The sequence below is a fragment of the Metopolophium dirhodum genome, chromosome 6, assembly GCF_019925205.1.
Source record: "Metopolophium dirhodum isolate CAU chromosome 6, ASM1992520v1, whole genome shotgun sequence".
Classification (NCBI taxonomy): Eukaryota; Metazoa; Arthropoda; class Insecta; order Hemiptera; family Aphididae; genus Metopolophium; species Metopolophium dirhodum.
The window spans coordinates 23,192,363-23,217,098 of NC_083565.1; the positions used below are offsets into that span (position 1 = coordinate 23,192,363).

Below are 24,736 nucleotides of genomic sequence, written 5' to 3' on the forward strand. Positions count from 1 at the left end.
TACTATGGGTAGATAAAAATTATTAACCATTTTAATCATACATAATTTTCATTTTAAATATGGTGTCCATAACACTGCGCAGCGAATACGCTAAGAAAACAAGGCAACCATTTACCTACGACCAATCATCGACTAATAAAACATATCGGGGTTATACCAGCGGTTCTTTCCATTATGGACAATGTGTTAGGATAGAAGTTAATGCGTAAACCGCAAACCTGGTATCGCCCTTTGTACTACCTATTGTGGCAAGTGGTAACTATAGGTCTATGACATTGTATGGGGAGGGAGGGGTGGCTATAGCTGTAGCAAACTCGTTTTCAAATGACAGCCACCCTTGATATTTCAAATGTCAAATAGTAAAAGACATATGAAACCATCTAAATTCTAATAAGGGCTAAGGAGTATCATAATATAATATTATATGGCCATACAAAATTATTATTTCCACAATTTATGAGAATCACTACCCTATTTTTACTGTAGATACTTTATTTATTTTACAGTAAGTTTTTGTATCATTATTTTTTTTTTAAATGTTAGTTCTCGCATTTCAAAAATGAAGTTTGTTAATTTTGTAACGCCACACAGTCACTACGGTGGTGTTACGAAACGAATATGTCAAGTTTTCCTACTGCGGACAGCACAGCGTGTAACCATACGCCTACGGAAGCGCTAGATTACCCGTTGCAGTGGGTGTTTTATGAGATAATTTCGTAAGTTTTTCCCGTCGACTTGTGTTATGTATATTAAATACAGGGTTATTCAAAATGAATCATCCGAAGCTTTGCACCTGGCTTCCAAGGCCACCTGATCGCCTTACGCCATGTGACTACTATATTCTTCTGGGGATATAATATGTTCAACATACACTGCAGTGCAAGGCGTGCATGTATACTACGTACCTATCACGATTATTATCGTCGACCGCACAGAGGAACTAAAAAATTAGGGGTCAATTACAACGGATATGCATGGAATGAGTTCCGACTTCCAACAGAAGCCACACATTATATACCCAGGTGTTGAGGTATATACCATTAAATAAATTTGAAATATTATTCTTTTATACAATGGTGCGTCTATACCTATCATATTATAATATTACTCTAAACCCAAAAACTAAAAATATAATAATATAAACATTTGGTATAACGATATCGAATGAATATCATTTTGTGCGTTCGAGTGAACCGAGACACGGCTCGAGAGTATTGGTCGACAACCGACGTCGTCGTCTCCCCCCCCCCCACCCCTTCCACACATTAGAAACAACACAACGAACGGCGTATGCTGTGAGGGGGGCAGGGAGGAGGGGTTGCCAGTCTTTAGCTAAGTGAAAGCTGTTTTAAATAATATGTTTAATATGTCGCAGAAAACCAACACACGGTCGCTCACGAGATTCCAAGGACGCGAAGTAAACACACCGCGGCGACTATACAGAAAATCTTACGAGTCGGCGTCGACGCGCTCGCTCGGAAGTGCGACGTGTATACAATATTATAATGTTATTGTATTATTATCGTTTACGTGACGCGGAAAACAAAAAAATAATATCGTTATCTTCAACGAGCGCCGCGTCGATGGCGGACCGCCGGTGCACCGACCCGTAGCAGCAGCAAGCACCGGCTGCGGCCGCACCGACGGTGACGGCGGACGATGGCGCCGCGGCCGCCGTCGTGGAGGTACGAAATCGTCATGTTTCTCGCCGTCAGCACGTCGTTCATGGTGCTGTTCGACGCGTTTTCCGCAGACCGCGACACCCGGCGGAGCGCGCCGATGCGCCCCGGACCGTCACCGATGCTCACCACCGATGGCCGGCGGCGGCGTCCGTTGTTGGACCTGAACGGCTTCGAGTACCTCATCGACAGCGGCACGTGCGACGGGCCCCGACGCCACACGCCCATAGTGGTCCACAGCCACGTCGGCCACTTCGAGCGCCGCCGGGCCATCCGCCAGTCCTATCCGCGGACGGTGCTCGATCGGCTCGGATTCCGTTACGTGTTCATGGTCGGCTTGCCGTCGTCGGGCGACCGCGACGGCGACCTGCAGGCCCGGCTGCTCCGGGAGTCGTCCCGGCACGGCGACGTGGTGCAGGGAAACTTCCGGGAAGCGTACAGGAACCTGACGTACAAGCACGCGATGGCCCTGACGTGGTTCGCGAAACGGTGCCCGCGGTCCGACTACATGGTTAAGATGGACGACGACATCGCGGTGAACGTGTTCAAGCTGAACGCCGTGCTGGGACGGGCCGGCAACCGCGATCTGGCCGGGTGTGTGATCGCCGCGAAACCCATACGGGACAAGAGCAACAAGTGGTACGTGAGCCGCGCCGAGTTTGCGGGCGACGCGTACCCGCCGTTCCTGTCCGGTTGGCTGTACGCGGCCAGGGCGGCGTCCGTCCCGCGTCTGCTGCTGGCGATCGACGAGCGCGAAAAATACTTTTGGATCGACGATCTGTACGTGACGGGCATACTCGCCGAACGCGCAGGACTCGCGTTCACCGACCTGAGACCAGACTTCGAGACCGACCCGGGACCGATACACTGTTGCGTACACAAGCGACAGCGGTGCGACTTTCTGGCAGCACCCACCGGCGACGACGACACATTGCTCCAGCGGTACGCTGAACAGCTTACAACTTGTAAGGCTACCAACTCTTCCTGTGACGTGTTTCGCAAGTCAAAACTCCATCACAACTGTCTGGATTTATGGAAAAAGAAACAACCACTAGATACGAGGATGGGAAGACCGTCAATCGAAATATTGAATTAGGATTAACAAATAACAATCTACATATTATTGTATACATTTATTGTATGGATTTAATGAGCCGATCAAGCAAAAAACTATTAATCGTATATTATAATTAATAATATATTGAAACAGTGGCGGATCCAGAGTTAGGAAACTGTGGGTCAGAACATTTAAAGGGCCACTTATTAAAACCAGATTAGAAACCTATATTTGTGGACTAGGTATATAAAACAAAAAAAATTAATTTGTACTGTATGTGTACTGTTTGAGGGTCCAATTAGTGTCCTACTACCCAAGATCTTAAAAGAGGCCGATTTGATTAGCAAATATTAACTATGGGTCAGCTGACCCCCCCCCCTAGATCCGCTCCTGTATTGAAAGCGATTCACCATTTTATAAATCAAATATTTCATATTATTTTTCATGTGATAATATTTAATAATGTATTTATTACAGACATTAATAATGTCTTTTTATTCTACATTTATGGTAGAAATAAATTAAGTTCCTTTTTTGTTCATTTTGGTGTTTATTTTATTTTTATAAAAATTATTTGACTAATACCTCCTACTATAGTAATGTTTTGTTTAAATTATTTTTTATAAATAAATATACAATTGTTATGAGAAATAAATAATTTATTTATTTAAGACACTTAGGTTATGTTAGTTTTAATCAACTAATATCTCATACTAAAATCATTAATAAATATAGTATTTTATTGTGTATAAAAAAAGAATTTTTTTTAGGAATAAATCAATTCACAACATTACAAAAAAATAATCAAATAATTTGAGAATGAATAAAATGCAGGGTAGTTTTAAAAGAATGACAATTGTAAAATTATACACTGAGTCATTTTTTTATATACCATAAATAAGTTTTTTATTGATGAAATGTGATCAAAGGTCATCAATATATCATAGAAATACAAAGCGATGTATAAATTGTGACAAAATGTTGTTGTTCTTCCTGGTCCAGCAATTACCATAATCCGGAACTGTATCCACCTGGTGGCACACGGCTTGCCTTCTTTTGTTCAGGAGCTGGTTCTGATTGAGCAGAAACATGCTGAGCTGGTGTAGCTGTTACCTTAGGAGCTTCATAGCCTTCTCCAGTCACTGGATTACCATCTAAAACATAAAAGCACATCAAATTAACACTGTGTACAAAACCTAATTTTATTCAATGTACAGAGTTCATAAATTAAACACAATTTATTATACATAATATAACGTTAATAATAGGTATTTTATAATTGATCACATAATATTCAGATAAATTATCATATAAGAAATTATATGTACTTAAAAATAAAACAAAAACATTTAACACACATTTATAAAATCTTTAAAAACATTTCCCATTTTATATTATAATATGATAGGCATATACCACCATATTTAATTACAGTTTAATGTTTATTATTTTGTTTGCTATAAATTTATAACATACCTTTTTTCTTATAAGTCCATCTTTGACAATTAGTTTTATTGGAAGTAGCAGATTCAAAGTTAAAAGCTTCAAGCAAATATCCAGTAGACAAACATAAAAGTAGCAAGCAGAATTGAATTATTAAGTATGCAGAAAAAGGTGTACTCTATATTATACTTAAAGGCAATTAGGTAGATAATTTGCTTAATTAAACAAAATTTGTTAACATTTAATGTTCTATTTAATAAGATACAAGATATTTAAAAGTGTATTATTAACAATTAATAAATAATAATACATACATTTAAGTTAAAAATGTTATAAATAATGTGATTAACTAATAACTAGAAGCAAGCAAAAAAAAAAATGTGATTGAATTAATTATTAAAAGCATATTATACTAAATACTTAGTTAAAATAAATTGAACCATAAGAGATGACATTTATGTGATATTATAATTTAAAACCAACAAACTAGTCATGTAATAAAATTAATTTAATAATAGGATTAAAATAATAAAATGTAACCTTAGTCTTTTGTAATATAACTATATAAAATTCATAATGCATTTTAAAGATTGTTATTAAGCTTTAACATTATCTTATAGCTAAAAAATATGAAAGCAGAAATATTAGGTTATGCCTATAATATGTTATAACTAGGTAATTGATTGTTAATAAAAATGTAATTCCAATTTTTATCAATTATGTCATTAAGAAGATTTAAATAAAATATTTTTATATTTTAACAGCTTAAGAAATATATTGAATAATTATTAGATAGATATTGTAATAACATACTGTGATTGAAATGCATAATTTATGTACAAAAAAAGGTAAAGCTATAAATTAAAATAATATGTAACCATTCACATGGTATGTTTTAATGTATCCAAGGCACAACAACTAGAATAAAAATAGGTAGATAATCATGCGTTAATCACTTACCTTTATCACTTGGAGTTTCAGATACAGTTTTCTCAATATTTTCTTTTACAATTTGAGACTCAACATTATTATCATTAGCAACTTTATACTCAACCTTACTATCAATAGCAATTTGAGATTCAACATTAGTATCATTAGCTATAAGTATAACTTATTCAATTCAAATATTTTTAGACTACTTATACATAGAACAAACTTTTAATATTAAAATTACCAGGTTTATCAGAGTTTCCATTGGCTGCTTCTGTACCACTACTATGTTTTGGTGTTTGACCACCCAAAATAATAGAGCTTTGGAGATTCTTCTGATTTGTACCACGTTTATGTGGATTAACTTCATCACATGATGTCATTCCAAATATGTCACTACTTCCACCACCTGGTGGTTTCAAGACTCTTAAAAAGAAAAAAAATGTTTTTATTAATTTATTGTAAATACAAACTATACTTAGTATTGCATTTAAAAATATATTAAAAATTAATACAATATTATATAAGGAATATTTATTTACAATATTTGATGTTATATTAATATAGTTAATTGTGACAACAACCTCTAGTAATCTAGTCATTGGATTAAAATAAAATGTTATTAACTTTTGTAGATGTGAAAATAATAATAAATAATTTATTGTCTAACAACAAATCAATAAACTAATGTAGGTACTTCAGTTATTTTAACAAATTGATATTTTTTATATGATATACTTATTATTAATAAGAACCTATCATAATATCAGGTCACCACTTAAAAATGTTCAAGGATTCGTAAGGCATTTTACTTACCATATGGTAATAAATAATAATATATACAGATCAAAACATGGATATTTTTATGTGGGAAGCGTTTACGTGTAGTGATAGTGTGTAATTAAATTAGTATTTAGCTTAATTATTTTTTAATATTAACTACCTGTAAATAAGTCAAAAGTTGTGATTTTATTTAAAACAAATTATTTTTAAGAATTCAATAAATACCTGCCACCCAAGTACCTTCAAGACGTATAGTAATAATTTATTAATATTGTTAAACAATCTAAGATAAAGTAATAAATCAAAAATGTTCAGGGTACCTTGATACTTACATGCATATTGCATGTATATTGTATATACACCATATAAAATATAAAGTAAATACTAAATAGAAATAATTACTAATAGGCAATAGCCTATGTCAAAGAAATTAGTAAATATTTGTTAATGCTTATTAAGCATACAAAAACATTGATGTTCATACATTAAAACAACATTGTTTCAGGAAGTTGAAACCTCAAAAGCACAGTGTTATAAATAAATAAGCCAGATTTAATTAATTTTAACTTTCAAGCACTAGTTAAACTAAGTTAATAATTATTAACATTTAACATTTAACGTACATTTTAATGTTTTTAATTTAAATTATCTTTAACGTCACCGACTATTAAGTTATTACAATATGAGGATTATTCTTTATAATATTATTTTAATATTGTTAAATTATAAGTGTTATAATTTAGAATATTGTGTACACTTTTCGAGTGTTTTACTTGCCTATTATGACACGGAGATCCTACGAACTCGGCGCCCCAAAGATCATGACAAACTCCTCCAGGAGGCGTCCTATTTTCTCTAATAGATAATTTAGACATATTATTTTTATTTATGTAAAGAAATAAAACTTAAGGAAATCGATTACCACAATGGAAAATAGGACGATTTTAAAATAGCACAACTAATATAAGTGGGTAGACAAAGAAAACTGGACGATATTTGAATGACCTCGCCTTATTTGGAATATCTTAAGAGTGATCATCCTACACAAATTTCTTTATTGACGAAATGAAAATGAAAATTATAATTAAAATTACGGTTTTTTTATATTATAAATATTCTAATCAAAATGTAATGTATAAATAGAATTAAAGAAATTAAAAAAATGGTGTATAATACTATAATATATAATCAAAAGTAAAATATTATACCTTAAACTCATTTCCGACGAATATCAACAAACAAATGAAAAAACGAATAAGTCTTGACTAGCACCTTATGTAAAATGAAGAACTTGTACCGAGTATCGAGAGTTTTATATTAAAATATTAAATAAAAATATCTACCTTGAATTGTATGTGTAGGTGTAACTGTGTAATAAACCAGTACAGCCACAATGAAAATATAAAATGTGCTCTTTTATTTTATTTTAAATATTATAATAAAATAAGAACTCACAGTGATCAGTAACAATAAATTATATTAACTAAGTTGTGAATCGTTATTAAAAATACAGTTATAATTTATTATATTAATACCGTATAAAAATACAGTTTTATGAATAATAATATACAATGCATATTAGAGTTCCCTTAACTGTGTGTTAGTTAAAATAATATTAGTCCTTTAAGACTTTAGGAGTAATATACAAGTTAAAGTTAAATTATTAAATTAGAATAATAGAATATATTATTATGCAAGTATACAAGTAAAGAAATCAATGTTGCTGAAATAATTTAGCTGACATTTAAAATATACATTGAAATCAGAAACGTTCCTTTACATGTTTAAAACGTATTAAGTACCTATTAGATATATACATTATAAAATTGGACATAATAATTTGGTATGTTTCATTTTCAAATGTTGAAAACAATTACCAACACTTGTTCATTTTGATATTTTTATTCTTATAATGACATTAAACATTAATTTTCTTATAATATATAAAATAATAATTTATAAAGAATAATCGTAAAAAAATTCGATTGACTTTAAATTGATTTTGTTACGGGGGGGGATCGACCCTCAATAATCCCAACTGTCGGGTTCAAAAGATTCATTTCGTAACAACCGTTATTTTTAATAGTAGTTTTATGAGCGATTGATTTTAAGCACGTTTCTTTATTTCATAACCCGAATTAATAATTTTAATACATACAGTATGTATACGAAAACGGAAAGAACATCCGATTACAAATATAGCTAGAGGGATTCTCTATTCATTGGCATCAAAAAGTTTTAGAACAACTATAGAATAATAAATGCGTCTATAATAGATTGGCTATGTTAGGTTTACGTTCATTGACATTGTCAACGTTAAAAATGCAATATAAGATATAACAGTATCGAAATTTACTGCATGTCCAATATTTTCTTTGTCATTCCCATTTCCTTCCTTTACAGTCGACACACACATTAAAATACTTAATAACTTTGGACCCTATAAAATCTTGCAAAAATGAAATTGGGTTTTGACGCAGACAGTCATTTTTTCACCCTCGTGTTAAGGGTTCTCCCTAAATTGTATAACATATTATACACGGAGTAATCACATTTCAGATTATATGACTCACGCTATACAAGGAGTAATGATTAACTATTTTGCAATAAAATTATTTGTTTTGAACGTTGAAAGCCATTTTACTTTTGATAAAAGATTTATATTAAAATTATCGATAAACATTTCAATTGTTGAAACAGAGTTCCAATCGTAAAACTCTGATTACACGCCGGCATACAATATTACAAAATGAAATAATCGCAACATAGGTATATTTGTTATTTTATGATAAATAGAAAACTAAACAAACAAATATTGTACTTAATTTTAATTTAATTTCTTATGTTATGCACCAAAAGAATAATATACTGAATTGTCAATTGAACACACAACTACTTCTGTTATATATTTTAGTCTATTATCCTTATAAGTAAAAGCAGATATAAATATATAACATGAATTTCTCAAGCAACATAGTTAATTTATATCTTTAATACTTGATGCGTGTTTAAAACCGACATTAACATAGTAAAAGCCAGAGTTCGCCATTGCGAGGGTAATTTGTTATGTATTTACTATATAACGGGACAAGGGTCAACGTTCGGTTAGCATATTACACCGAAGCCATGGTTCAAGACGAAACAGAACTTGACTTGAGTACATTTGTACAATAAAACTATTTTAGATCCCAAAGCGATTACGTAGTAACGGATACTGAATGAGGAATAATACAAAACGATAACGATAGAGGGTAACCGCGTGGTCTACGGATTCATGTACGTTGTACATTATTGGTCTCGTCTCTAAGTAGTAATTTAATAATAAAAAAAAACCATTAGGCATTATGAACTAGTTTTTCTATTTGCGTATAAAACTTCATAATATAACATGGTTTACTAGTTATTATATTATTAACCTGGTGGTCCCATAAAAATTCGATCAAGCACGAAGTCTTCATTCCTGGGTATACTAAAATGTAAACGTAATACTGACATACAAAATACTAATAAATCTACTACATGCATAACCTTAACTCAATAACGTTTTTATTTTGTTATCAATATAATATGAATCTAATGTAAATTAAAAAAAAAAAAACGTGGTATGTAATTTAAAATGAGAAAATGCAGATGTTTACTTTATTAATTTCCTAATGGATTATTAGGGTCACAATCAAATAGGGAAAGTTTAATTAACTAAAAACAATTATGCTCAATTACATTTGGTTCATGGAAAATGTTATTCGAAGCCTAGGATTAATATTATCGTTCGAAAGCGTTCAATATTGATTAAATAGCTGAATTTTATTTCACAATGAAGGTTATGATGACTAAAATACATAAGAATATAAATATGTACTTTCCCCCTATCACGATTTATTTTGGTATATCCTATAAAGCTACAACACATAGGGTGGTCATGATAATAATAAAGCAGAATACTAATGTCGATTCCCGAATACCATATAGCATGAGTAACGGATGACAACCTACAATAGATCAAACATTTCCTCTATGAAAGTGTAATACAACATTGTTTAAAAATAATTTCAAAAACTCAATGAACCGTTTTTATTTATCCGAAAATATTCCCGTAGGAAGTCACGTGCCACTATGTAGTATGATGATTACAGTGAACATCTATGACGTTCGGTGGACCGTGCACATAGGAAATTCAAATGAGTTACAATACCGTAACTAGCACACCTTTCTACAATTCTACCCCTGGGATAATCATTTCGGATATAACATAAACATAATAATATAAATAATAACAACCCATTTAATTTATAGTTGAATGCTGTAATTGCCAGGTACCGAAATAATATGAATATATTTTAGAACAGAGAATAAAAATGTGATACACATTGACATTTTATATCTGTACCAGACACCAACTCACTACTTATGTAGTCATCGTTTACTAAATTGATGTATACTTTCCGTGCATTATTATTCGCATGCACAATACCATACCAACGTAAATTACGTTTTTATGACGCACATTGTAATACTTTTATAGTTTGATGGAAAACTAAATAGTTCAAATTCTCAAGAAAAATATATATTCTTTCTGAACAATCACTATACTGAATGAAAGTGAAGCAAATTAAATGAAAATACTTCATGGTTAATATTGATAAATAGTAAAATAACTCTTTTGAATATGATAATCTACTGTTTATGTATGGGAAAGAAAAACTCAAAATCTAACTCTCACAAACATTCAATTTCAGGCATATTACCTCCTACAGTCCTACGTATCATAAATCATAAGAATAATAATTTATAATAAAAACTATAAGATTTGGGCCACCGTTCTGTACAAAAAAGTATATTATAATGTTTGTATACCTATTGATAATAATATTATACACTGCATGGTATAATACAATTTAAATACCACTAATGAGCAGCTTATTTTACTAAGTCACTTCTCACTCTTCATAATATTTATAGATTAACGATTATAATATTCAAGATATTATTATTACATATAAGAAAAAACTAAAAATACATATAGATATACTTTTTATAGATATCAGTAATATTAATAAAGTAAAAGTATTTTACTAATTAAAATACAATTTTTTAGTTTATAGTGTCTATCGTTCCGTTGAAGTATTTTTAAATAACAAGTACCTAGTGAGCTTACAATGTTCGTAAAAAGATAATACCGTACTACTACTTACTGATATAGTAATCACAGAAGAATAAACTTGAGTAATGAATAATAATAATAAGTACATAATATTATAGTTATTAAACTAGTCATAGTTATACATAAAAGAATACCTAACCTAATTAAAATTTTAGCTTACAAAAATTTCATACGAATTTAATAACTGCAATTAAATTATATATGATTGTTAAATTAAAACGCGTTAGGTACCTATTTACCTCAATTAAGTATAAAAACTGTATTTATTTGAAATTTTTTTAAATTACAAGTTTCTACTGTAAATTAAAACTAAAAATGTATTTATTATTAATACATAATTTATCTATAATTCAATTTTATTTCGTAATAACTAATCACTAGATTAATAAAATAATTTACATTTTATAATATGTACTTTTATTTAGTATTTATAAATGTAATATATATCTATATATTATTTTTACTAACACATTAGTAAAATATACTAAATAGTAATTATCGATAATAAAGACTTTTATATAAATTCACAGTAAATATATTAGTATTTTGTTGAAGAGTTACCAGAAATTCGAAAAATTAATTTTTAATATCTATAACTACAAACATGAAACAACTGACGCTATGATAAAGAAAAAGATATATTTTCGTGAAATGTTTAATAGATTTAAATAATATAACTTATATAACTTTAAATTTGAAAATGTAAAAACAAGGACATAATAATGCCATGAAATAATAATAAATTGCTTGAAACGAATTTATAAAAATATAAAAAGTTATAAACTAAAAATAAATACTTATTATTTTTTTAATAAATAAATATTACATTTATTTTGAATTAAATAATTACTTTTTTTTTCCACATCCTATATTGTCCAATTCAATGTGTCTGTAGGATGCATAAGTAGCCATAGTCCAGTTTATGAGAGACTTGAACAGAACACAAGGGACACGTCAAACGAGGAATACTGACAATGCACGACTGCGCTGGTGTAGGGCACTCTTGTTTTCCTAGTGTGCTGCGGTATCGTGGTTACGGGTAAATCGCCGACAGACTGCATGCAACGTTACACTTCTATGGCGGACGCGGACCTACCGACCAAAAAAGACGGATCCAACACTTCCTAACACAAACCCATTCCTCGTTCTCCTTATTGAAAGGCTACGTTACAATATACACGCCACACCGGATTTACACTGTTTTAGTATTCACCAAAAGAATCAGTATAACTGTCAAAATAGCAATATGAGACGGAAATGTCTGCGAAGAATCAGAAAACAGTTTCACGTAATTTAAGCACTTTTAACGATTTCATTGTACCTACAGACATAACAGTTTTAAGGTTTGTTTTGCAACTTAGACACCACCAATTCGTTGGGCACAAATTAAATTGATATATTTACAAAAATATAGAATATGATATATAAATAACAACAATAGAACATTTTTGGAAAAATGTATTTCAAGTTTTTATAAATTGAATTATAAATGATATAATATGATATATTATTATGTCATATAAAAACAGAATACTCATTTAAACAGGAGGAAATAGTTTTTAGATTACATCTGGACATAATATTATAATTAACCTAGGTAACATTATCAGCAAGACAATTAAATTAATATGAAAATATTAGAAGGTATTTTAATCAACTGTTTATATTTAATGTGTTTAATTCATATCAACCAGTAATGCTAAACCTGTAATCAAAAATTTAAAGTATCGCCGTCTTAAATAAGATATTAATACATGGGTTTTTACTATTTAAATTTTAAGCTATAAAATATTAAATACGCTAAAGGATGGGTATTTTTAAACACCTGTCTTCAAAACAACTATTATATTTAAAAGATTGTATTTAAAACTAACATGAAAAAAAATATTGTTACAAGTTTAAAGTTATTGAACAATTACGATTTTAGCAAAAGGCAAGAATAAATTATTTTACAAATGTAAACTGAAACAATTCATCTTATGCTCTTGTTTATTCTTCAACATTAGTCATTTGTTGATAATTATTGTTTGACTTCTAAAATATTTATAATACTTATAATAGGTACATAAACAAATTTCAGAATTCCAACAATAAATACAAATACGAACAAATGAGATATACGATTATGAGTATAAAACTAATTAATTGGGTTTCAAGTTTCAATATTTAAAATAATTTATACTTTCCTTTTGGTAAAAAAGAATTTGTTCAATATATTTAAAACTTGTAATAAATATTTGTCTATGTTCATTTAACCTCAACAATTTTAAATATAATAGTTTTTTTGAAGACGACAATAATATGTATTCAAGGTCTGTGGTCAATACTTTACACTGTATACAATATGGGTACCAACCGGATCTATCCATACATTTTCAACCTATCTACAAATTACAAATTATCGATGGATGACAAACCTTCCTCCATAAACAAGATACGGTCCGTCGACTATTTTAAACCAGTCACCTGCCACTATCAGTCATTTTTTATCCGTAGTTAACTGAGATTAACTTATTAAACATATTTATTTAAGTTTTAATTGTTTTTGTTAAATAATATGTTATTAAAACAATATATTATAGGTATATGATTAAAAGTTCTTTAAGAAACGAAAATAATTACTGGTGCATGAACAGTTTATACTAAGATTACAGAAGATCGTGCACTTATTATTAATAATAATATTATGTAGGTTATATCCGGATTTCTTAAAGACGATTCGATACTTTTTAAGATGTTTTGTTTTATAGCCTTGACTGCGGCCATTGTTCCTTCTTGTTGATAGGCTATTTTCTACATGTATCGCAGTTAACGGTATATTATTAAATTACAGTAAAATACTACTTCAAGATCAAAAGTAACTGAAAAAGGAAACTAACTCTTTTGACATTGTCTAAAGCAAATTATTCAACAATATCAAAACGCCATTTATATACGATTGCGCTACAATTACAAGTTCACAATAGCAATTTAAAATGTAAATCCAATTAAAAAAGTACCTGTATTAATTCGTTCTGATCCTGAAATCCAATATAAGTGGTTAAGCGTTTGACAACTGTAATCTTATCTTTTTGCGTGCCCACAGTTTAAAATCCTTTGACTTTCTAAGTTTTAATGAATACGTGCTTCACGATCCGATCTTTGAGAATGGTCTACTTTTTATTTATAATTAGCTACATGTCTATTTACTCGTTTATGCACCTTAATCCCACATTTATAATCGCCGTGATTAACATCACAGTTCGATGATTCTGTTGATTGTTTTAATTTTGCCTAACATTTTTCGTTAGATGCGTCTTCTGTTCGTTTTAATAGAACATTATTATATAACACAAAACCGCAGCGGAACAATCAAATCCAAACCGGAACGGTCATCATATTTACTCTTTTGTCCTCAACACCCAGTACACATATTATAATATAATGCCATCGGCCTCTAAACGGGGTGGGGAGAAATATGCATTTCTTGAAATTTTTAATCTGTAGTCTGTACTAACTATGATGTTATTTTATTTATTTTTATATTAGTAAAGTACGAAATATTTTTAACCGTCTCGAAAATATGAAGTTTAAGACACAACTAAACAACTTTAAAGTTACAACTATACAAGATTAATATAGTTATCTAACTACCTACATAACATTTAGTTTTTTTATACACTACAAAAGTTTAACATTAACAACCATATTATATTATTCACTTCGAACATTTCTAAGTGAATTCGTAAGAAGCACACTCAATTTTAATATGAAATAATTTGTATTGTTATCAAGTACTTTAAAGGTTGAAGTAGTAAATGGAATAAAAAAACCTGCTGTAAACATTGAGCTCTCGAGTTTCGAAAGTTATTTTCTTTTTAAAAATTACAATATACGCCCAACGGAAAACCACTGGGCATACCAATGTCCAGCTCCAGCATGATCATTAAGAAACCCTTTTGCCTGGACAACAAACCATTATCCATGGTTCATAATGTTTCCCATGATGATGAGTGCATTTTCATTATCTCTTTTTAATGGTACACAATGTGCCTTAGATATATTACAACCTACTCTGACTAGCGACTGGTAACGGTGTTCGTTATACAAAGAACAAAAAAAAAATATTACATTGAATCTGTGAATGGTCATTTTTGGTTTACGATACTTGTATTAAGGACATTAACCCGATTGTGGCAAACTTAGCAATAACATGACGTTATCAGCGATAAAAATTAAAACAGACATACAAAAAAGATTTTACAAATTATTACACTTTTTTCTGACTATAAATTCATTACAAATGTGTATAAAATATCTAATATACTATTATTTAATTTTTATGTGTTTATATTAAAACAAAAAAAATATTTCTACCTATTACTTTATTGTAAATCCTCTACATAATAAAATAGCTTAAATAATGCATACAATTGAGGACTTTTTGAGAAATTTTTTTTTGGTTCAACCGATGGCTATAAGATAAGCAATTTACTGGAAGACCTAATACGAATTAAGGAAGTTTAAAAATAACTGATACATTCCTTATTTTTTATACATAAAATCGTTTTATAAATAAACATTTAGAATACTTATTTACGCATAGGAAAAATAATAGAAGGAATTATCAATATTTTTATATTGTAGTATAGGTAATTCGGTACAATATCAAGTGTTTAAGAAGTGAATGACGTACTTGACGTGCGGCAAAACGTACCGATACGTATCGTATTTTCATGAAAATGTAGAGTACTTAGGATTAAAATAATTGTTATTATTTTTAAGCAAATAAAATAAATAAATAACTAATAAACCGTTATAAGCATAAAATGTGAATCAATTTTTTGAGTTTAAACCAATTTGCCATATTATACACTCTAAAAATACATCATCAGTTGAATATAATCTAAACGGAATAAAAGTTAGTCAATTATATTATTACTTATTATGTATTTATTTACATTTTTCATAAAAAACTACAATTTTCAATAAACGTTTTTGTAGTGATAAACGATATTGAACTCAGACTCATGTTTACATTTTATCAACGATAATAGTATGATGTTAGTCTATATTTTTTTTCTTAACAATCATGTTGGAAGATATTTTACCATTGTGACGATTAAAGTATTAAATTAAACAGTAGACTATTAAAATTAAAGGTTTCATTTCATTTTAATAGACTTTCATGAAACATATTGTGTTACAATTATATTTCTAACAAAAACAAATGCTTATTCAATTTAACTTCTATACCACTCCTCATAATCTTCAATTATTATTTGTTAATATAGTATTCTAAACAATAAGCAGTTAATGGCTTATGATTAGGTACAACAGATATTCAGGAAGGGCGTTGTCTATAGAAAGCATTTGATTATAAATTGAAACTAAAATAAAATTACTTTTACGAATCTGTCTCAATCTAGTACTATGTACTGCAATAACATGTAAAAATACATCGACAGACAATGACAGATCGATAATTATTGGGAAGTATAGTATAGTATTAGTACCTATATACATTTTGAATACATTTCATTATAAAACATCATAATGCTAGGTTTTTTTAACTACATTTTTAAGTTATATGAAATTATTTTAACATTAAAGAATTATTTAATATAAAAAAATATTTAACTGCTTAAAAGTAGATTTTAATCCCATTTTGTGAGGTAGTTTTACAAATATAATATTATGATGATTTATTAATAAATTAAATTTATTATAATATTTACTAAAATATGTATGTAAATTTTAATATTGTACAATGGTGGTAGGTATATAATAAACCACCATCATGTGCCAAACCTGAAGTTAAGAAAGACAATTTTTTTTTTATTAAATACTATATAAGTTATTACTTATTAGTTATGAATAATCAAGTGCATTATACTACAGTCGACAATGTATTGTAATATAGATAAAGTAGTGTATTTAGATATGTATTAATTATATTATATTACATTTTAATGCAATACTTCATATACCTACTTGCTTATTTAATTAATAGATATTTCATATTGTGAAATAAAGTAAAAATATTTTTCTATATATTTCTATGCAGGTAGGTGATATTTTAATAACTATTTTTTAAAATATTAAAAATTATTTTTTAACTGATACCTACATATAAAAATATTTTTTCTAATAATGTTTATTTTATAATCTATATTTATAGAATCTTTAAGCCTATACTCAGGGGTTAAAGTGGAGAGGGGACGCAGGGGGCATGATCCTCCTACTTCTAACTGTGGATAAAAAGCATCCCCTTTAGCTAGGGTTATAAGTGGGATGAGTATGCTTACACTATCACTGTTTATACATTACATAAACATTAGACATTATACATACAATTATATACAGGCAGTGTTGTAAAGTATTTGAGTAAAAGTATTCAAATACTTTTTTTTACTATTGAATACTATTTGATTGAATACTTTTTTTTATTATTTTAATTCTTAATTTGTTTCTATTTATCATCCTTGTTAAATAAAAAAAAAACGTGCCGTCATGTTTATCCTTCAACATAATAACAATATTATATTATATATTTATCATTTATCGAGTCATTTATGGACAATTCGATATCGGTTTACATCGATTAATAGCTTCATTAAATATTATTTTTCTCCAGTCGTCGACGACTACGGTACCAGAATAAGCTAATTAAGTCAATAACAAAATATATATTATGCAACAAGCTTTTGCTTAGCAGCTATTATACTTTTAATTTATTTAACTATACAAAATATTATTACTAATTATTAGTACTACCTATTTACCAAGAAAATGGTTATCAATAATATTATTATTGTTTATCGTCGACAGGATCGACGACGGTATGGAATATCCAATTATCCAAATACATACCTATATAGTTTTAATCTAATATATTATACCTCTGTAGAGAAAAGTTCATTGTTGTGATGGAACTATCACTAAAAAGGAACTAACATGACTGATTAGATTTTTTACTATAACAAATTATATTAGAACTAAATAAAATTTTTTTTTGTTTTTAAAGGTTATTTCAAATACTTCTAAAAAATATTTGAGTATTACTCAAATATTTAACTTTTTATAATATTTGGGAGGTATTTTAAATACTTAATTTTAAAAGTACAAACATACTATTGAATCCTTTTGTTTAAAATACTGAGTAATGCCTGGTAACCGAGCTGGTAACCATAGTAACTACTTGTCATACAAATTTAAAACATAAAATTCAAGCTAATGCATATAACATATATATTTTTATTAACTTCAATATAATACCTATGATTTATTATTAACTATTAATAAATTATTTATGAATATATTATGCAGAAAAAAAAATTAATTCAGTTAAAAATAGAGATGGTTCAAGGTAAAAAATTTAGGAGTGAAAAATCGTTCAAATAAATGGGAGATGCAAAACATTTATTATAGTATCTATATAATATATTGGTGTAAGTTGTATTAGACTTTTTAAAAATTATATTTCTAGTCTAAATGTAGGTTATTTTGTATACCTACAATTTGGATGTGTAAGCTAATGCCCTAAGTTGGGTTATTCACTAGACCCCAATTTTTTATAATCGTTCCCTTGGACAGTAATTGTCTTCGCAATAGTTATGGTTCTGAATTATAAAGTATTACATAGATGGGTTATAAAATGTAAAGTAGTAAATAATAAAGATATGAAAATGAATCAGTAATAGGTATAAGATAACATCAAAAATAAAACTTGATCAAAAAGTGAAATACTGTAAGGTAAGAAAACTAGTAGTTATCTATCTCATAGAAATAATATCATTGAATTAACTTATCATCATCTTAAAATCGTTAATTTATTTATAATCAATGGTAATATACACATTAAACTGGAAAATGGAATTGGAAGAAGATATCAATAATTTTTAATTGTAATCATTGTTAATAGGAATAAAATATAAATTAAAACTTCGGTCAGACTTATTTTATAAATAATAATAAATTTAGACTTCTTTTCTGAGTTGGTAATTCCAACTGCCATCAAGCGCCACTCAAGAATAATATAGTTGCTTTAATAACATGTGTAAACAAATTAGATAAACAGAGATAGATAATCAATCAAAGATTGGTATTTGTTTTTATATTTCTGGGTATTCTATCTGTCAACACTTTTGCTGCATCTGGTTCATGATCATTTATAGTAATTAAATTCAAAAAGTTATTTATTACAAATACAATAGTACCTACCTATAAATTAGGCAACAAAATGTTCAAAATACCAATATAATTTTATCCATAAAAATAATTAATATTATCTATAGTTCAATTGGAAAAATCGTTTACAATTTATATACATAAAATAATCAAACATCGATTCATATACTCATAACTCATAAGTAAAAATAACAAATGATACATATATTTGGTTGGTTGTTAGGTAATTACTATTAATTAGAGTGGCCGAGTGTTACTACTATAAATTGTGGATATCGATCGCAAAAATATTCTCGTGCATAATATATTACTAGTTATCCTTTGTTCTACTTTTTAGCGGGAAAACACCGCCCTAACAAAGTATACAGATAAATTCAATGGGAAATAACCAAAGAACGACTAAATTTAATTTGAGTCGTATTGCAGTAAATTTAAACTATACATTAATATTATTATAACATCAAAATATTCATACAGCTCATGTTTTTCATCATGAGTATAAGAGGTAATAATATCATACGTAAACGCGTACGGACAAAACAACGTGATTTGGCTCAAACTTACTTGCTGGTGTTTCTTCTGATGTCACCGATGCCAACGTTGAAATTTGTGGAAGTCATTTTAAGTTCTTTTGGGAATTTTCAAAGAAATGCGGTTGCGATTAGAGTCAACAAAAAGTTTTAGTTAACAAATAAAGTGTTTAATATGGAACTGTGACCGGACGTCGGACTGGCAGGGCAACGAACGGAAATATTAACGAATAGTATCAACTGAACGACCATTGGCCATCGCCCATCGGCATAATTCGCCCTCGTTCGTCACCACGTTGATAACAGCACCATCGGTGAGTAACGGATCAGTGTATTGTTTGATTATTTTGATTCAATATTTATTATTATTTTATAAAAATTCGGTAAGTATTATTTTTAAATTATCAATGGCGATTAATAGGTAATACTTTGTCGAAAAAATTAAATAAAAAATTTCTATTAAAACGTCCAATTGACAAGACATAAAAATGTATGCTACTACAATGTCTTTGAATAATACAAATTCAAATACTTCATATGGCGGTAAACTGTTATCATTAGGGCTGGATTTCGAAACAAAGTGCATTATTTTTTGCCTCTAGTATTATTCCAACTTAAAAGTACATAATTTGTTTCATAAAACAGATACTTCAAAGGTGAAACTTTTACTTTAAATTTATTAACATATTCCCTTTTTTTGGCATATTTAGGTAATTTAAGTGTAAAAAATGCCAATACTTTTGTTGATATTAATTGAGAAAAACAAAAAGCATAGAAAATTAGTTTTTAAAACTGTATTTTTTATATTTCCGAACGTACAACTTTATAATGATTTATAAATATCTATGCAGATGCGTCATAATTACAATAAATATAATTTATTTTCAATGCATTTCAAAGGCAATATTACAATTTTAAGGCGTCGCAGATAGGCTATTAAACGTACTTTTCTGTTGAAACTGTTGTTGTTTTATTAAAAATGGAAAATTTTAAACAGCTTTCATGTAGAATTAGTGAATTGGGTGTATGGAACTATATATACCAACTAGAGACTTAAGCAATTTAAGGCCGTTAAAAGCCAACCATTTTTAAGGGGTTGGATGTAAACAATATTCTAGAAAGAATAAATTCAAAAGATTTTTTTTCTTCCACTTATTGATCTAAATGTACAAAAATCGACCAGCTTTCAGCAGCCTTAAATGTACTATTTACATAATTTTTAAAATTATTGAATTTATTGCTTAAAATGCAACCTATGATACTCGGTTGTAGTCTCATTGAATTAGTTCAAAACGTAGTTAATTTGCGGAGTGTAATTTTAAACTGCTATAAGAAGCAATTGGAAATTTGGAACTAAATTATCAAAAAGCACTTTACAGGGACTGGTTTTCAGTTGGTAAGCATATTTTTAACCAAATTTAACTATAGAAAAATGTATTATAATTAATTGTATAACTTGTACCTACTTTAGATATAAAGTATTCTTTAGAAAAAAGATACATTTTTGTAAACAATGCAATACCAAATCATGCACCTGTTTTCTGAATTTGTATATTATGGAATTTCCTAGTCCAGGAGAGTGGTTAACAATATTGTATTAAGATGATGTTAGCGAACTATTTGTTTTCTCTCTCTGGCCCAAGCGCAACATAGACAAAACACATTTGCGCAGAATCGTTTTTTCTATGTTTTAAGTAATCTTAGTTAAAACTAACTAAGAGTAACCCATTACTAAAAAGATAGAGAATAATATTTTTGAAGGAATGACATATCGATTTCTCTAAATGTTGAATATTAAATTTACATTATTTTTTTGTTTATTTTGAAAGTCGAATACAAAGTCAAATAATAATAAAATATAAAATCGATATGTCATTCCCTCTAAAATATTATTCTCTATCTTTTTATAATGGGTGATTTTACTCTAAGATTACTTAAAAACATAGAAAAACGATTCTGCGCAAATGCCTTTTTTCTATGTTGTGCGTGGGTCAGAGAGAGAAAACAAATGGTGCGCTGACATCCTCTTAGTACTTCATTCAAAGTGTTATCGATTTAAAATTGATCATTTTTTTATTTTAGGTCGGTATATAGTTAGCTAGAAGTGAGTTTACTAGAACCACAGCAGTCGTATCTATAAACTATAGTAGTATAGTAAGTTGGTTATATACTGGGACTTGGTAATCGTACAGTGAAAATATTTTATTTGATCCGACCAACGTGGTGGTGTTGTTCATTGGTTCAAGTTGATTTAAATTGTCTGTTCAATCGAATACATAATTTATTACAAAAGATACATTTTTCAACTAACTACAAGATAATATGCACAACATTTATTATACTGAACAGTTGATTAAGCAATTAAACAATTTTTATGTAATCCTTTAGTCACGTGGACTGGTCGTGACACTATTGTTGATGGACATTTTGAGATAGCCAATGATCAAGTAAATATATTTACTATAATCACTAGGTATTACAGTTAGTTTTTATAATTTTGTATATTATAAAATCAATATTATTACTTATAAGTATAACTTATAAGTAAGGTCCTGATTTGTAGGTTTTTACATATCACCACCTCATAATATGCTCTATGCAGTTTTATAATAGTAAAAATGTGGACGATTCGTAGCCGCACACTTCGCCCGCGACTGAAATAGCTCACTAACCGCCCTTGCCACACAAAATACTATTGTCTACACTCTACATTATTGTAATAGCTAGTATGTGTTTTATTTATAGATGCAATTAAGTTTCCATTCCCGGTATAGGCCATATATAATATAAACAACATGAAGTAATATTTGTCTCTTACCAGCAGTATGATTTCGTACGCGGAATCGGATCGATTTACCACTGACATTACCACGTACAAAGTCAGAAAAAAGCTAGATTACCTGAATAAATATTTATTTTTATTTACAATAACTTGCATACATTTCTAAAAGTTAGTAGGTCTCATTTAAAATATCGGTGGGTACTTGTTTGTTCAAAAATTAAAACTCCCAATAGTTTTCAAAAGCAATGGGAAAAAAAAATATTAACGAAAAACGAGAATTTTTACGCAAAATCGGTTTTTGACAAAATTGTCTTTGGTTTTTGATGTAACTCTAAAACAAATTACCGTAGATACATGCAATTTTCACTGATTGTTTATAATCAAATTTTCTATACACGATAAAATGTTCAAATGTTTTGATTTGTTTTGAACTGTTTACGGATATTTTCAGTTTCCAATTTTTTGGTTTTTTTCTATGAATGTCAATGAAATTTTATTAGTTGGATAAAAAAAACTTGAAAATTGAATACAAGGCCACTAATATATTATTACAATTACATTTGAAAAACACACATAATATTTCTTGTCACGCCTCTGCATTCATCGTTCACGGCAAATGTAATGCAGGGATCTATGCAATAACTTGACTATAATTCTACATCTCTACGACAACAATATTTCAAAAAACAAACGATTTTGTTTTATTTATTTTAACTTTTAAGCGTCACGCATGGAGGTTCTTGTTTCTCAATAGTTTTGAGTATATTATGATAAGATTAAGTCAACTAAATTTAGTCAACTAATTGATCAACTAAATGTTTTTCACTTTTAAAACTGATGTGATTTTGCTTAAAAACATTTAAACATATTTGTACACATTTTTCTAACCTTAGAATCTAAGTTATATTTGGTTTTAGTAAGTATTTTTATTTTTTTACATTGTTCACATTGAAATTTTATCAAACATTTTTTCGCCAAATAACTAGTATAATAAATCATTGAACATTTTTTGAGAATTGTAAATGATTCATTCTCTGGTTCTTCTTCTGATCATTAATGGTTTGTATGTTTGTATGTTTCAAAAATTATTATTTGATTCCGAGCTGTCTTCTATGTTGGTGTAACTTTGCGTCTCTGTTGGGGCATCTATTTATATTTGATTAGATACCAAAATATTCGAGACGGAAAATACGTAAATACGCGGCCGGGGCTATACACAGCTATACACAGCGTAGCAAATTCGATCGCGTTTCGGACGCCGCGTATTCCGTCGAATTAAAAACGCATTAGTTTATAATATCGGAGCCGATATAAATATTATAAACCAATGCTTTTTTAATTCGACGGAATACGCCGTGTATAGCCCAGTAGGCTTCACTCGTGGCTTGTCGGCTCAATCTGCCTCAGCTCGGCGATCTCCTCTGCGCGCATACGCTCACCACTATATTTGAACTGCGCCCCTCCAGTTTTGTCGTTGTACCTAAGCCACGCGCGGCATGTGCTACTTTAATACTTGTGTATAACATAGACCTTTAGGTCTACGTCTATGGTGTATAAGTATCGGCGTACCCTCGCGCTGCTTTATATGCGGTTATCAGTACCTATCACGGTCTTAGAATATATCTTCCAATGGTACCTATATTGGCTATATTTTGTATTAATCTTTATCACATGAAATATCACTAAAATGAAATTGTTTGTGAAAATGTATTTATACTGGTGTATATGTATTAAAATATTATGTATAGTATTATAATGGTCAATAAGTCAATTTTAGTTCAATTTCATATAGATACCTATTTTTATTTTTTAGAATTCAAATAAATTAAATAAAAAGATGGGTAAGTGGATGTCGCTCTGCTGTACAGTAGGTTACAAGTGGATCACTGTAATGGATGGTGTTAAATTTGAATTCAATGATATAATATCATTGTATTAGAAATACGATTCTGAGCGAAAATGGTCAGTCAACCTATGCTATTACCAAGTATATTTGATGATATTAATGTGAATAAAGTAATTTATAAATAACCTATTTACGTGGAACATTGTTTTAAATTTTCAATTCTTAGCTATAAAAGTTGAACATGAAATACATTTTTTACTACAAAATAATTATTAAATTTTAAATTTGTTAAATTTTGTCAAAATTTGAACTTTAAATGCTTATAAAAAAAAATTGTACCAATATATATTTAATAT

The 24,736-nt window shown here is 29.1% G+C and overlaps 2 protein-coding genes across 4 annotated transcripts; one reads left to right on the top strand and one right to left on the bottom strand.

Moving 5' to 3' along the window:
- The first annotated feature begins 1,360 nt into the window (after window positions 1-1,360).
- On the top strand, window positions 1,361-3,394 carry LOC132946446 (beta-1,3-galactosyltransferase 5-like). Its single transcript, XM_061016450.1, has one exon. It carries the CDS (start codon window positions 1,660-1,662, stop codon window positions 2,773-2,775), a length of 1,116 nt encoding a protein of 371 aa, XP_060872433.1. The 5' UTR covers window positions 1,361-1,659; the 3' UTR covers window positions 2,776-3,394.
- Window positions 3,375-19,987, bottom strand: LOC132946447 (microtubule-associated protein Jupiter-like). Of its 3 annotated transcripts, XM_061016451.1 has the most exons (4): window positions 7,101-7,178; window positions 6,670-6,747; window positions 5,354-5,535; window positions 3,375-3,890 (listed from the first exon to the last, which is right to left on the bottom strand). In XM_061016451.1, the coding sequence occupies exons 1-4, from the start codon at window positions 7,109-7,111 to the stop codon at window positions 3,742-3,744; spliced, it is 420 nt and encodes a 139-aa protein (XP_060872434.1). In that variant the 5' UTR covers window positions 7,112-7,178; the 3' UTR covers window positions 3,375-3,741. The 3 variants fall into 3 exon arrangements, with proteins under 3 accessions (XP_060872434.1, XP_060872436.1, XP_060872435.1); XM_061016453.1 differs by lacking the exons at window positions 6,670-6,747; window positions 7,101-7,178 and adding an exon at window positions 19,787-19,987; XM_061016452.1 differs by lacking the exons at window positions 6,670-6,747; window positions 7,101-7,178 and adding an exon at window positions 11,904-12,082.
- Window positions 19,988-24,736: the final 4,749 nt, after the last annotated feature.

What these genes read in the sequence shown, in the direction of transcription:
- LOC132946446 (XM_061016450.1), top strand. Translation starts at nt 1,660, where the DNA reads ATGGCGCCGCGGCCGCCGTCGTGGAGGTACGAAATCGTCATGTTTCTC.
- LOC132946447 (XM_061016451.1), bottom strand. An exon ending in GGATCTCCGTGTCATAATAG is followed by an intron (nt 5,536 to 6,669) that starts GCAAGTAAAACA and finishes TTTCTTTTTAAG; the next exon opens with AGTCTTGAAACCACCAGGTG. An exon ending in TGGAAACTCTGATAAACCTG is followed by an intron (nt 3,891 to 5,353) that starts GTAATTTTAATA and finishes TTTATGTTTTAG; the next exon opens with ATGGTAATCCAGTGACTGGA.